The sequence below is a fragment of the Tupaia chinensis genome, unplaced genomic scaffold (assembly GCF_000334495.1).
Source record: "Tupaia chinensis unplaced genomic scaffold, TupChi_1.0 Scaffold144346_1, whole genome shotgun sequence".
Lineage (NCBI taxonomy): Eukaryota > Metazoa > Chordata > Mammalia > Scandentia > Tupaiidae > Tupaia > Tupaia belangeri.
This window is the reverse complement of record NW_006204205.1, coordinates 1,852,576-1,867,647: the sequence shown is the minus strand read 5'-3', so window position 1 is coordinate 1,867,647 and position 15,072 is coordinate 1,852,576. Positions and strand designations below refer to the sequence as shown.

General features: G+C 40.7%; 1 protein-coding gene across 2 annotated transcripts in view; it reads left to right on the top strand.

The window, feature by feature from the left end:
* UBE2B (ubiquitin conjugating enzyme E2 B) overlaps nt 1–15,072 on the top strand; it is a 49,707-nt gene that overhangs the window by 4,078 nt on the left and 30,557 nt on the right. For both annotated transcript variants that reach the window (XM_014583576.2, XM_006166855.3), the window contains exons 2-4: nt 2,308–2,388; nt 5,152–5,177; nt 10,908–10,997. In XM_014583576.2, the coding sequence (XP_014439062.1) occupies nt 2,308–2,388; nt 5,152–5,177; nt 10,908–10,997 (197 nt within the window). The remainder of the gene's footprint in view (nt 1–2,307; nt 2,389–5,151; nt 5,178–10,907; nt 10,998–15,072) is intronic.

Below are 15,072 nucleotides of genomic sequence, written 5' to 3'. Positions count from 1 at the left end.
TGTGGCGTAAAGCGCCTCCCCCCACCCCCCCCCCCCCCAGTTCCTTTCTGCAGTGAGGGTGGGGTCTGCAGCGCGAGATTCGGAGGTAGTTAACCCATCCCCCGAAACTCTGTCCCCGCCCGCCTGAAAGGACCTTGAGAACTGGCTTAGGATCTGGGCCTGTGCTGGGCGGCCCTGCTGCCAGTGCTTTTTGGAACTCCTCGCTGGCTGGTGAATAAAGCCCTATCTATAGCCTCCAAAGTCTGGAAACATGCCTTCCCTTCGGCTGGCGCTAATCTGATACTCCCTGGGCCTCCTTTTGTAAATAGGGTTTTGTTAGGAGATGGGGTTGTGGGAAGGAAATGACTTTTTTCAGTTGTTTACTTTTTATTGAGTACCTAGAGGTTCAGAAAAAATTAGTGAAAGACTAAGCATTGCGACACTATGCACATTTTTCTTAACTTTTTTTCCTTCTTGGAGTGACTCGCCTCGATGGAGACAAACTGGTATAAAAGATTTGCCGCCCAGGAAGTAATCGCTAAGCTTCCCCATTAAACCTTACGTGAAGCATTTGGAAACCATTATTTCGTGCGCCTACCAGCTTATTTAATTTATTGGTAATTCCGCTTGCCATTTAAAGGCGGCACTATAGTTCCTCCGAAGCCTCCGTTGCTATGGCCTAATTTGCTTGAAGTGTACAAAAAAGCATTTTTGTGTGGACTAGTGGCGAAGTATTATGTATGCCACATGAAAATGACTTCGTATGTGTACTGTATCATTTTTTATTGAGGTGACAGTCTTCAAAAGGAGGTGTTCTGTTTGCTTCAAAAGTCATCTTTCTAAAGCTTGAAAATCAGTAATTCGATTAACCACCATAACTGAAATTCACATGATAAAACTCCTAGGTCCTGTCTTGTTTCCCTGGTTCCTTATTGCAATTCTCTGCTTAATTCTGAGTTGGACCCATGGCACCCTCAGTAGCTCTCCAGGGATCTTTGGGTTACAGGAATTTGACTGTGACCACTGTTGGAAGTTTGTATTGTCTCCTGGCCTGAGAGGTAGATTTGGTGCAGAGCCTTTAAAATAGAAAACCTAAGTGAAGTTTCTAGTTATTTATGTATTTTAAATTTTTGCCATAGGGAGCATGTGCTTGCTGGAGAAAGAGAGGGGGGAATGTGAGACATCATCCCCTAGGGTGAATGGCCTTGTCCTCAGTCCCTTCTGTGTTCTCCTCTCTGGATATTAGGCACACAAGCACACACACCCAGGATGATTTTCAAGCTGCCAGGTCTGGATTTCAAAGGACAGTTGGCCTTGTGGGAATCCAGCATCTTAACCCCCGTACCAGTTGCTGGCCCCTGGTTACTTTTTTTCTTTTTTTGGAGAGGTTTTTGCTATAGGGCATGTGCGCTCGCCAGACAGAGAGACAGAAAGCGAGAAATCACCCCCCAGGGGGGCTGGCCACGCCTCAATCCCTTCTCCATTCTCCTCTCAGGACACGAACCACGGTCAACTACATGGGAGTCCAGAGTCCAGCGACATAGCCATTACGCTAACTGCTAGTTCCAGGCCCTGGTTACTTTTAAAAGCTATTGCTGTCTGGGGACCAGCAGATGGCATGGTGGTTAAGGTGCTGGACACTCCCACATGGCCCAGAAGGATCAAGTCCCAGACCTAGCGGCTCCCCCCCCCCCCCCCTCCCTCGCTCTGTGTCTCTCACTCTCTCTGGTCAAATTAAAATAAATGAATAAATAAAATTAAATAAATAATTTTTTTAAAAGCTATTGTTGTCTGAAGCAAAGGAGAGTAAAGTAAGTAAATCTCCCTAAAAATAGTTCTCTAATGAAATTATTGATACATGTGTTTTTAATTATTTAGTGTATACCCTGAGGTTTGCCTTTTATTTATTTTTTTAGTCCATGTTGTATAAATTACCTGTGGTAAAGATTCCGTACAGTTTTTGCTTGTTTACAGCGGCAAGTCAATAGTTTGTAAAAATGTTTTTTGCTCTTGAGATTTTAAGCTTTTTTGACTCAAAAGAGAAGTCGGTGTACATCAGTTTTTGAAGAGAATATTTTAACCTTGAGTTAAAATATTTGAAGTGGGATGATTCCAAACCCTTTGGTCTTGTAGCTGATTTGGAAAGGTGTTTAATAATACATACCTGCTGAATACATGTGAGCCGTACAAGTCATTCCAGCTCAGCACATAGCAAGGACATGGGTTGGGTTTGTGTCTCAAAATAGTCGGTATAAAGTCATAGATGTTCTTTTGGCCTCCTTAGTGGCCTTCCTATTCAGTTTTTAAATTATCACTCTGGATTTCTAGATTGCAAGAGGACCCACCTGTGGGTGTCAGTGGTGCACCATCTGAAAATAACATCATGCAGTGGAATGCAGTTATATTTGGGTGAGTTGAAAGATTTAATAGGGGCTGGTAGATGGCGTGGTGAGTAAGGGTGCCGGACTCCCACATGGCCCAGCATGGTTCGGGCCCCGGACCTAGTGACTTGCTTTCTCACTTTCTTGCTCTTTGCTCTCACTTTCTCACTGTCTTTCTCTGGTCACATTTAAATGAATAAATAAAGCTAAGTAAAATAAAAAGAAAATAATCAACTTAAAAAGAAAGCTTTAATGAATAGGTGTGTGGTGATTTTTGAAGAAAAGTAAGTATGTGACAGCTTTCTCTAAGAAAAGAGACTGAGGTGGAATCAGGGATCTTAAGGACTGAAGCTGCAGAATAAATTAGAAAAATAATTATTTTAATAAGTATTTTGGCCCAGTTCCATAAAATTTGCTCTTTAATGTTATTACATTTATGATCAGTTACCTCGAGTTTTACTTAAATAAACTGTTCGAAACGAAACGTAATTGACTAGCAAAAGAGAAAGTGAATGATTTCATACAAAACATGCCATGCAAATGTTTATGCTGTCATTGCATTGCAGCTAGAAAAAAGCTTAGAATCAGAAATGTTGAGAACTGGAACCAGCAAATGGTCTAGTGGTTATGTTGCTGGACTCCCACATGGCTGACTGCAATTCAAGTCCCGGACCTGGTGCACATGCTGGGCGCGTGTGCATGCGTGCCAAGATCTCAGGAGGAGAAAGGATTGCAGAGTGGCTATCCCACGGGGTGGAGGGTGGGGGGTGTGATTTCTCACTTTCCCTCTCAGTGTCTCTGTCTGTCTCCTTCTCTGGCAAGCTCACTCTAAGGCAAAAACCTCTTAAAAAAATGAAGTTGAAAACTTCTACATTGGCATGAATTTAAATGAACTGTTTCATAGCCCAGTGTGAAATAACTGAATGGAGTCATTTGAGAAGCATTCCTACATTTCACATAATGTGTATTTTGCATGTCTCCCCTTATCTGTGGGGGCTATGTTTTAAGACACTCAATGGATGACTGAAACTGCAGGTAGTACTGACTCTTAAGTTTACAGTTTTTTCATATCCATCATCTGTGATAAAGTTTAATTTATAAATTAGACACAGTAAGAGATTAACAGCAATAATAGAAAATTTTCCATAATATACTATAATGAAAGTTATGTGAATGTGATCTTGGTCTCTCAGAATTTTTTTTTTTAAGAATTATTTTATTAATTGTCATTATTTTATTTTATTTTTTTGAACCTGACCAGAGAGAGAGAGAGGAGAGTAAGAAAGCAAACTGCCAGATCTGGGACTCAGACAGTGGTCAGCCATATGGGAGGCCAGCTGCCCTAACCACCATATCACCTGCCAGCCCTGGTCTCTTGGAATATTCTATTGTGTTGTACTCACCTGTTTTCAGACTGCCAAATTGGATAAGGGGATGCTACTGTGCACTTTAAATTTAAAATTTTTTAATAACTTTTCTTTGGTTTTCCTGGATTTGACTTATCTTTATTTCATTCTTGTTAACCTAGTTTTGCACTAAAATATAAAAGGAATATTTTCATAAACCAAATTCTGAGTTGCTACAGAATCAGTCTTTAAGAGTCTTCATTTAAAGACTAGTGGAAATGAATGAAGTTTGTTCTAGAGTAAAGTGACTCTCTTATAATCAGACTGTTACTATGTTTCTTTGACATCCAGAATGTACCTTGCAAGTAATAATTCACGTTAAAGTGATGGGACCACCAGTTGGCGTAATGCCTATGTCTCTGGACTCCTACGTAGTTGACCACGGTTCGAGTCCTGGATCTGGTGACTTAAACTCACACCGGGCACATGTGCGTGTGAGTCCAAGATCCCCAGAGGAGAATGGAAGAGGATTGTGACGTGACCATTGCACTGGGGGGTGATTTCTCACTTTCTGTCTCTGTCTTTCTGGCGAGCCCATGTGCCCTATGGCAAAAAAACCTCTCCCCAAAAAATAGAAGATGTAGGGAAGGTGAAATCGTGCTAGGGAGCCAAGGAAAATAAGCAAAGGTCCTGCTTTCTTGGTGACATCAGCTCTGCTTAGAGCTCTTGCTCTGCCGGAAAGTAAGGAGTGACATGGTGTCATTATCTTAAACTAACAGGTATCGATTTCCATTTTATTGCTGTAAAATGAGATGATGACTTTTTTTCTTAAGAATACACATATTTCCTAAATGACTGGTCAGTATTTATGAGCTGAATTCTTTCAGTGCTAAAATTTTGGACAATTTTGTTTTGTAAAACCATGCTAAAAAGAAATCTTAGACCCTGGAAATTTATTCTTTATGCCTTCATCTGAAAATCTGGGTCCAGGAGGGTATTAAATTACAGTACTTTTTTTTTTAAGAGTTTTTTTTTTTTTTTTTTTGCTTGTTATGTTTATTTTCCCCCTTAGGGCACATGTGCTTTGGGGGTGGGGGAAGGGAGAGACACAGTGAGAGGGAAAATGAGAAATCATCCCCCAAGGGGATGGCCAAGCGGCAACCCCTTGTCTTCCATTCTCTTCTCCAGATCTTGGGCATGCATGCACACACACCTTGGCTTGATTTTGAAGCCACTGGGTCCAGGACTTGAACCTCGGTTGGCCACGTGGGAATCCAGTGATGTAATTGCTATGCCATCTGCTGATTCCAAAACTATGGTATCTTAAAACTCCACAAATTGTCAGAATGAGCCCCTCTCTGTATTGGAGTTTATCCATTTTATTCTTGAAGATAAGGAAAAAGAATGAAGAACTTATTTTAATCAGGAAATCTTCTTGTTTTCAGACCAGAAGGGACACCCTTTGAAGATGGTAAGTCAGTCTTCCTATGTTTCCTTACTTAAGGTTTCTTAGCGTAATTTATTAATTCTTAATTATTGTTAAGAGGGTGCTTCTGCATAGAAAATAATAATACCAGTATACCTCCTTGAAGCTTTTTCTGTTGTTAATAGGCCAAGTTGAAACCAAATAAACTACTGAGAATTCATAGTTTACAAGGGACTTTCTTCCTTCAAACAGCTTGGTCAGCTCTGTTCCCAGCTCTCTCCATTACTTTAATATTTGCCTGTGAAACTGTAGCTTAGATAGCAGATAGTTTATATTTAGATGACTCTGTAGCACCATAAGGAAATTCCTGAGGCTAACTCCAGAGGGGTAATCTTGGATTTTTTGCTTTTTTATCTATATTATTAGGGTGTTGACCTGAAACTTTTGTTAAACATACATAACTGTCAGTAATTGCATGTACTGCTAGTATTTGGCACCCTTAAATAATCAGCATTCTGCATAATCTTTGCATCTCAAGTAGGATATTTTCACCAGGAGCCAGGAAGATGGGAAACTATTTCTAATAATATGTTTATAATTAAGTTTATCAAAATGATTTTAGCCCAATATTTAAATTTTCCCTACTTATAGCATGATGTTTAAAAAAAATTGTTAAACAGGGACCAGCAGATGATGTAATGGCTATGTTGCTGGACTCCCATGTAGTTGACCCCGTTTGAGTCCCAAACCCAGTGGCTTAAGCTCACACCGGGCACCTGTGTGTGTGTGTGCCCAAGATCCTGAGAGGAGAATGGAGGAGAAGGGATTGCGGCATGGCCATCACCCTGGGGGATAATGTCTCGCTTTCTGTCTCTCTCTCTCTGTCTGTCTCTTTCTGGCGAGCACATGTGCCCCATAGCAAAAACCTCTCCAAAAAAAAAAAAATTATTGAACAACTTTATAAAAGTAATCAAAGGGACTGAGGGGTAATTCCATCGAGGATATTTGTATAAGAATATTGCATAAAGCCCTGGATATTTGTAAAAGAATACTGCCTTCAGCATTGTTTCTAACCTGAATGCCTATAAGAGAAATGGTTAAGTAAATTGCAGTGTATCTGGGCTCTGAGATGTTATATACCTGTTAAAAAATAGAACAGATCTGGGGACCAGCACCCGGTGGCTTAAACTCATGCTGGGTGCATGTGCGTGTGTGCCCAAGATCTCGAGAGGTGAATGGAGGAGAAGGGATTACGGTGTGGCCATTCCCCCTGGCGGGGGAGGGGGGTGTGATGTCTCACTTTCTGTCTCTCTGTCTCTCTCTGTCTTTCTGGCGAGCACACGTGCCCTATAGCTAAACCCTCTTCAGAAGAAGAATAGAATAGATCTGGACATATGTCTGAATAGACAAAAAGTTGTAGAGTAACATGTTGTAGCATCGCATTTTTACTAAGGATGTGTGTGTGTGTTAAAAGGTTATCAGTGATTATCTCTAGGTAGGAGTAAGGAATTGAGGGGGTACTTAAGGACTTCAGCTTTTTCCTCTATCCTGGGGATTCTCAAGTATGTTCCATCAGCCCCTTGGATCTCTGAAACCCTTTAAGGGAATCCATGTGACTAAGACTATATTGATATTTGCATTGATGGTAGAAAAGTAATGGTGGCTAAAACTGCACCTAGGCAGTTTAGTGTCTTGGAACAAATCAAGACGGGGCACTGGTCATTGTATTCTTTGCATTTTAAGAAAAGCTAGTTTCAGGAGCCAGTAGGTAGCGTGGTGGTTAGGATGCTGGATTCTCACGTGATTGAGCATGGTTCAAGTGCTGGACCTGGCCACTTGGTTTTCTTGCTTTCTCTCTCTCATGTGCGCACATGCACATGCCCTGTAGGAAATTAAAAGTAGTAATAAATTTTAAAAATTAGTTAAGTCTTGAACAAAATAAAAGCTAGTTTGGGCCTAGCCTTGGTGGTACATGGGTTACTGCTGCTTGGTAGGCTTAGCCCACGTGGGAGGTCCAGGTTCAATGTTCAGTGGAATCCCAGCTACTCAGGAGGCTGAGGCGGAAGGATTGGAAGCCCACTGCCAGCGTGGGCTGTCTGTTTGAAAGCTGGACTTGGTGGTGTAAACCTTTGGCCTCAGCTACTCGGGAGGGTGAGGCAGGAGGATTGCCGTATAGCAAGGCCCTGCCTAAAACACACACACGTACCCCTCACAAAAAAGCCAATTTGACTTTAAACTTGATGAGACAGTAGAAATTATCAGTATTAAAATCTAACTTTTAAGCATACAGTAGACATACTGTTTATAGGTTTCTATATCCACGGATTTACCCAACCATGCACTGAAATTATTTGAAGGAAAAGATTGGTTGTATCTGTACTGAACATGTGCAGACCTTTTTGGGGGGGTCAGCATTACCTAAGCAATACAGTATAACAACTACTAGCTCATCTGAAAAGTCATGACATATTTTTTGGTGTTTTTCTATGCGAAAAATATGACATGACTTCCGACAACCCATACTTAAGTAGCATTTACATTGTATTAGGCATGATAGATGGCCCAGAGATGATTAAAAATCTGGGAGGATGTGTGTGGGTTATATATAGACACTGTGCCATTTTATATAAAGGACTTGTGCACCTGTGGGTTTTGGTATCCCTGCGGGTTCCTGGACCTACTCCTCTTTGGATATCAAAGGACTATTATATACATCTTTTTAGTATTCTGTGTGATAGATGGAAAGTAGGAATAAAGCCCTTTGCTGCATACTAAAGTAGTGGCTGTTTGATTTGAAACTTGAACTACTGATTTTTGCATAGAATGTTTTTACTTGAAAGACTGACTGAAAATTATGGTTATTCGGGTTTCATAATGTGGCAGACATATTCTCAGAAGTGACTTAAGTGGGCTGTTAGTTTAGGATTCTATTGCTGAGGACAAAATGACAACTTCTCAACACTTAGACACTTTTCCTTTGTGATTAGTAGGTGGTTTGACCTACTGTGGGGTTTTTGAGAGTATAAAATATGGAAGTCTGTATAATTCAACTGGAATGAGTTTTTTTTGTTTGTTTGTTTTGTTTTTTAAATTTTATAAATTTGACCAGAGGGAGACAGAGACACAGAGAGAGGGAAAGGGATAAAGCAAACCGTCAGGTCTAGGACTTGAATAGCCATGTGAGAATTCAACCCCTATAACCACCATGTCATCTACTGGCCCTGGAGTAATATTTTCTATTCTTTTTTTTTTTTGGAGAGGTTTTTGCTATAGGGTGCGTGCACTTGCCAGAGAGACAGAAAACGAGAAATCACCCTCCGGGGGGATGGCCATGCCACAATCTCTTCTTCACCATTCTCCTCTGGAGATCTTGGGCACGCATGCACAGGCGCCCAGCATGAGTTTAAGCCACCGGGTCCGGGACTCGAACCGCGGTCAGCTACATGGGAGTCCAGTGACATAGCCATTATGCTAACTGCTAGTCCCTGGAGTAATATTTTCTAAATGACCAATGCATAATTGCAAAGCATAACTGATTTTTAAAAATTTTAGAAAGAATTATTTAATTTTTATTATTTTTCAATGTGCTAAAAGGGCATATGCACTCACCAGAGAGAGACAGAGAGAGAGCAGGAAAACAAAAAGCCAGGTCTGAGACTCAAACCATGGTTGGCCATGGGGGAGTCCAGCCACCTGCTTGCTCCACTGTAACAGATTTTAATCTAACAGGAGTATAAAAAGTTTATTCATATGATTTCAGATTCTACATTACAACAAATCTTAAAAAGAAAAAGCCAAAAAACTCCCATTTCTTCTCTGATCTCCAAATATCAAAATAGATTTTTTTTATAGATACCTGAATAGGCTGTGAAAATACTGTTTTTCAATTACATGTTTGTGCAAAGTTGGAATTTCTTCATATACTTTAACCAAAACATACATTGGGACAGACAGTGCAGAAGTAGATAAAAGAGCCCAACTGTCTTCTGTTAAGCCAGTCATTTAAAAGAGTTGCAAAGGGGCTGACAGATGGCATGGTAGTTAAAGTGCTGGACTTCCACATGGCTAATCACAGTTTGACTTTCAGACATCTTAAAAGAAAAAAAAAAGAGAAAAAAAAAAGCGGTGGAAGTTATATACCAAATGCATGAGCATGTATAAAATAATTTTTCTAAATGTGAGCCTCTAATCTTGCTAGGCAAGAAAAGGTCGTTTTACAGAACCTTGCAGAGACATCAAGTTTTATTAATTTCATTAGGATTAAGTCTCAGCTTACTGACATCTGTCCAAAAGGTTGTAGTTCAAGAAACTATCCAACCTTCAGGTGAGTTTTCTCTAAATCAGACTTTCAATAATATAGTTAAATAACCACAAAAGAAGTCTACAAAGATAAACATGAAACTATTAGGTAACTATGCTTATTTCTTAGAAATGGAATCAGAATTATAGTTAAGAGTCTTTCAACTATTTGGTACACCGCAGACAGGTCAACTTGGTTATATATGCGTGATTTTTAAAAAAGCCTCTGTTGCCCATTAAATACTGATTTAGACTAACCAGAATATACCGTGTTGACCTATAATCAGCACTAGGCAGTTACACTAAAGTTTCACGATTCTTAGCATAGCCATATGAAGGGATTGGTGCAAGGACAGGACTGACCTGTCACGTTAGTGCCCCTGCCTCCAATTTTGTCAGGGTCTTTTACCGTCGTGGTAGTTAGCCCCCCCTTTCAAAATCCTTTGACATGCCCCTTCTTTTTTTTTTTTTTTTTTTTTTTTTTTGAGAGGTTTTCGCTATAGGGCGCATGTGCTCGCCAGACAGAGAGAGACATAGAGACAGAAAGCGAGAAATCAGCCCCCGGGGGGATGGTCACGCCACAATCCCTTCTCCTCTGTTTTCCTCTCGGGATCTTGGGCACGCACACACACGCGCCCGGCATGAGTTTTAAGCCACCGGGTCCAGGACACGAACTGTGGTCGACTACGTGGGAGTCCAGCGACATAGCCATTACACTAACTGCTGATTCCCTGACATGCACCTTCTAAGCTACAATAAATTACAGTTTGGGGCCAGCAGATGGCATAGTGGTTACGTCACTGGGCTCCCACTTAGTCTACCCTGTTTGAGTCCCAGACCGCGTGGCTTAAACCTTGAGCCAGGCATAATTGCATGCGTGCCCAAGATCCCGAGAGGAGCATGGAAGAGAAGGGATTGTGGCATGGCCATCCCCATTGGGAGGGGATTTCTGTCCCTCTCCAGGGAGCACATGTGCCCCATAGCAAAAAAAAAAAAAAAACTCTCAAAAATAAATTATAATTTGTAGTTCTTCAAATGTAGATTTTAAATCTTGATAGGGAGGGCCCAATTGCCTTCCAAATATTTGACAGTTCACACTCCCACCAATAGCATGTGAAAGTGCTTTGAGTTCAGCTTTATTAATTTATTTTAATTTGACCAGAGGTGTACAGAGAGAAAGTGAGAAAGCAAGCTGCCAGATCCAGGACTTGAACCATGGTCTGCAATGCAGAATCCAAAGCGCTTAACCACCATGCCACCTCGAAAGTGCTTTTTTCCCCAAGTGTTTGCCAGTGCTTCATGTTATCAGTCTAGAATAAATAGAAGCACAATTACTATGTTTTATATACTAAGGTTGACATACTAACTTTTGTTTGGTTGTGCAAAAACCAGTATGGGGTTGAGAATTAATTGATAAAGAGGTTGTAAAGTTGTACTTGTCTTTACTATAATTATTTTGGTTTGTTTTCTATCTAGGTACTTTTAAACTAGTAATAGAATTTTCTGAAGAATATCCAAATAAACCACCAACTGTTAGGTTTTTATCCAAAATGTTTCATCCAAATGGTAAGTAGCAATTTATTAGAATATGTGTCTTAATCCACTATTATGTTGCTAACAGAACTACCTGACACTGGGTGATTTATAAATAAAAAGAGGATTATTTGATTCATGATTCTGGTGACTGAAAAGTCCAAAGGTATGGATCTGGCATCAGGCTGGCCTACACCACAATATGGTTGACTAAGCAAAGAAGTTGGCAGTTATGTGCAGAAAAAGCAGCCATCTTCCTTTTGTAACAACTGGCTCTCAAGAGCTAGAACTCACCTGATCTCAAAAACATTGTTATCTATTTGAGAGCAATGCCTCTCTGATCTAATCACCACCTTATAGGCTCCACCTACCAGTACCATTACACTGGGGTCCAAATTCCAAAACGTGAACCTTTAGGGGACAGTGATATGTGCCCCATTGTGCTTTTCAACCAGAGTACTGGGACTCAAACTGCAGTTGGCCTTGTGGTATCCAGGCTTCCCTAACCACTTGTCTATGGGGCAAGCCTAGAATAAGTTTTCTGAAGTGTGATTACTGGCTCAAAAACGTACATGTTTATAATGCTTTAAGTATAGTTTTTCATTCTTTTCCTTTGATAGAATTGTTCTCATTTTTTACTTTGAGAAGTTTGTTAACTGTCTTCATTAAATGATTGCTTAGTAACTCTTTTGTAATTAAATTTGGTCTTGATTTTGTGCTGTTTACATGTTACATTTGTATTCTTGGATTATGAATTATAATGGAAAAGGCTTCAAAATCTTCAGGTTCCTATTCTTCTGTAACCTTTGTTTATTGATACGTGGTCTTACCCACAAGCTAACTTTCAGGAGAAACATTTTCAGAAGTCCTCTTGGTTGTGTCTCTTGGACAGTAACTACTTAATAGAGCTTCCTACCCAGAAAATTGTGTTTGTATGTGTCTGGAATCAAGGTAATTCTTCAATAAAAGACATAGCCTGTGGGGCTTCATTGCTATGAAGTTCCTTTTTCTTTTTTAGCTGCCCCCCCCCTTTTTTTTTAACTAACATAGGTTTATTTTTTTGTTTCTGTTTTAAAAGAAATTCCCAAATTAGTTGCTTTTTATTGCACGGTAGCTTTGTCTGGCTCAGACTTTGTACTGGATCAACCAGAACCAACTGTAGGGCCAGCCCTGTGATGCAGCAGTTAAGCACTGTGCAGGGAAAGTCAGGTCCCACATGGCTGTCCAGAGCTCTGGTTACGTAACCTGTAACCAGTTGCACATGCATGTGACATGATGGAGAATTGGAGGTAAAAGGATTGCAGTGTGACCACATCCCGTTGGGGGGTATCCTCTCTCTCCTCTCTTTCTCCTCATGCCCATGCCCTCTTGCATGATAAAGAATAAAAAAAGTAGAAAACATCCATTAGTATAAAGCAATGACAACAAATTACAGGAAGGGGCCTTTAAGGCAAGGCAGGAAAGACTTTAGAATGTATGGGAAGTAGTTATGTATAGGTGTAGGGGTATCAACCTAAGCAGATTTATAGGAAGTATATATTTTTCTTGTCCTTTTATATTTATAGCATGATTTCTCTTTTTTTCTTTAATTTTATGATTTAACTTTCTGGTTTACATTTTTTAAAGAATTACTTGTCTGGGGCCAGCAGGTTGGCGTGACGATTAAGGCACTGGACTCCCACATGGCCAACCCCAGTTCAAGGCTGGCGCCTGTACTTAATTTTAATGGTTTTACAGAGGTGCTGATTATTGCTTTGGGTGTGTGAAGTTTGATGTTCCTGTGGGATAGATAGTAAGCAGTTAACTGTGCTGCTCTGAAAATAGCAGAGCTCTGGACTAAGGTTAATAACGGGAAGTACTGAGCACATGGAGAGTAACTGAGGCTTGCAGGTGTAAGATTGCCCAGAGGAATACAAAGGGTAACTAGGAAAAGGGCGTAGGACAGAGCCCTGAGGAGTGACGGTGTGTCAGTGTGGTTTTCTGTTCTCACCGTCAGAAAGTCTCACTTGTGTTTTTGGTAAGGTATTCTAGCTTGCTCCGTGAAATGTTCCACGGTTCAACATATCGACAACACTTAAGTACATTTCCTCTTTGTCTACATAGACGTTCTACCTCTAGAAATTTATCTTACAGCTTGGCTTACAAGTGGGTAAAAATTTATATTCATTGCTTATATTTTCATATAATCAGTCTGGCAGGGGGTGGGGGAAGTTTCCCAATATTTCAGACTTTAAATACATGTTATCACTTGAACTTTTATTTATTTTTTTTAATTAGGAAAGGAATGTATCCTCATTGTAAAAATGGATCATAAAGTATCAGGAAAGTTAAAATAAAATCAAGGCCAGTGGGTGGCATAGGGTTAAGGCAGCTGGATCTCACATGACCAGCTATGCAATTTGAGTTCCAGAGGGGAACAGAGGAGAAGGGGTTGTGGGGACCACCCTCCTGTGGGGTGATTCCTCACGTTCTCACTCTCCCGTCTGTCTCTCTCCAGTGAGTACACATGTCCTATAGCAACTTCTTTTTTTAAAGATCATTTATATTCCTACTAGCTTAAAATAACTGCTACTACTTACATTTTGGCATACAAATGACTGTATATTTTTCTTATCAAAATATGGAATTATCCAATGTAAATAATTTTTTTGAAAGCTTAAGGTAATGTGAATGTCTTGCACTATAGAGTAAATGTATGTCATTTCTGGTAACCGTGTCGTACTGGTTATGGGAGAGTCCCATTATTCGTTTACCCAGTCCCCCTTTATGGACCACAAGATAGTTTCCAGTTCTCAGTGTTAGAACAAATATGACAGTGAACATCCTGCACCTAAATCTTTGTGTGTGGCCATGCTTATTTCTCTGGACTAATTTCTAGGAGCAGAACAACTGTGTTAGTAAATAAACACTTTTTCAAGAGCTTGCTTTATTTATTTAAAAGGCTTTCTTCCACAAGCTGGAGACAAGGATTAGAAAGCTTTCTTCCATGAGCTGGAGACAGGAAGGTACCCCCAGCAGGGTTTTCACACTGCAGCCCACCCCCAGTGTCAGCCAGCTCTGATCAGGACTGTGTGCCCCCACCTCCCACTCCCCGCCCCCAGCATATTCAGGGAAGTCTCCAGATGTGAACCCAGAACCCCCCTTGCAAGTCAGCTTCACAGAGCATGCTGTTGCCTCTGCATGCATTACTGCCTCCTGGCCCCAAGGAGCTTTAGAAATTGGCCAGCGGGTGGCACTGGGCACCACCTGGCTTACTCTGAGGTTTGAGTGCCCTACCTGGAAGCTTGAAAAACATACCTCCAAAATCCCAAGAAAGATGGAGAAGGAATTGTACCGTGGCTATCTTCCTTGAGGGTGATTCCTCACTTTCCCTCTCTTATCTGTCTGTCTCCAGCAAAATGCATGTGCCTATGGCAAAAATCTTTAAGAGAAAAAAAAAAGTATATGTATGTACTGAGTATGTGTATATGTATGTACTGAGTATGTGTATATGTATGTACTGAGTGTGTGTATGTGAATATTTTGTGTTAGGAAGAATTCTCAGCCTTCTGACAATATGCAAAATAAGAGACTCCCGTTATCTGTTTGGCTTTTGAGTTTTATCTATTTTGTGAGAGAGAGAGAAACAGGGTCCTCAGGGTCTCATTTCTTGCCTCTTCCATGATCCCAGGTGCATGCCTAGAATGTTTCAGATTGATCTGAGATCCAAACCACAGATACCTTAGAGCTTTTGTTGCTTGTTTTTTAAGAGAGATTTTTGCTGTAGGGCACATGTGCTTAGTAGGAAGACAGAGAGACAGAAAGTGAGAAATCATCCCCCAGGGGTGATGGCTTCACCACAATCCCTCCTCCTCCATTCTCCTCTTGGGATCTTGGGCACGCACACACACACATACACACCTGGCTTGAGTTTAAGCCACCCAGTCTGGGACTTGAATGGCAGTCAACTACGTGGGAGTCCAGTAGCGTGACCATTATGCTATCCGCTGGTCCCAACACCTTAGTCTTAAGACACATTTTTCAATGAGAAAGGAAAGTTTATAGTTCCTAGTTAGCCTAATGATCAAAACATGACTGGGCCAAGCATTCTCTTTGTGGTGAAGATTTC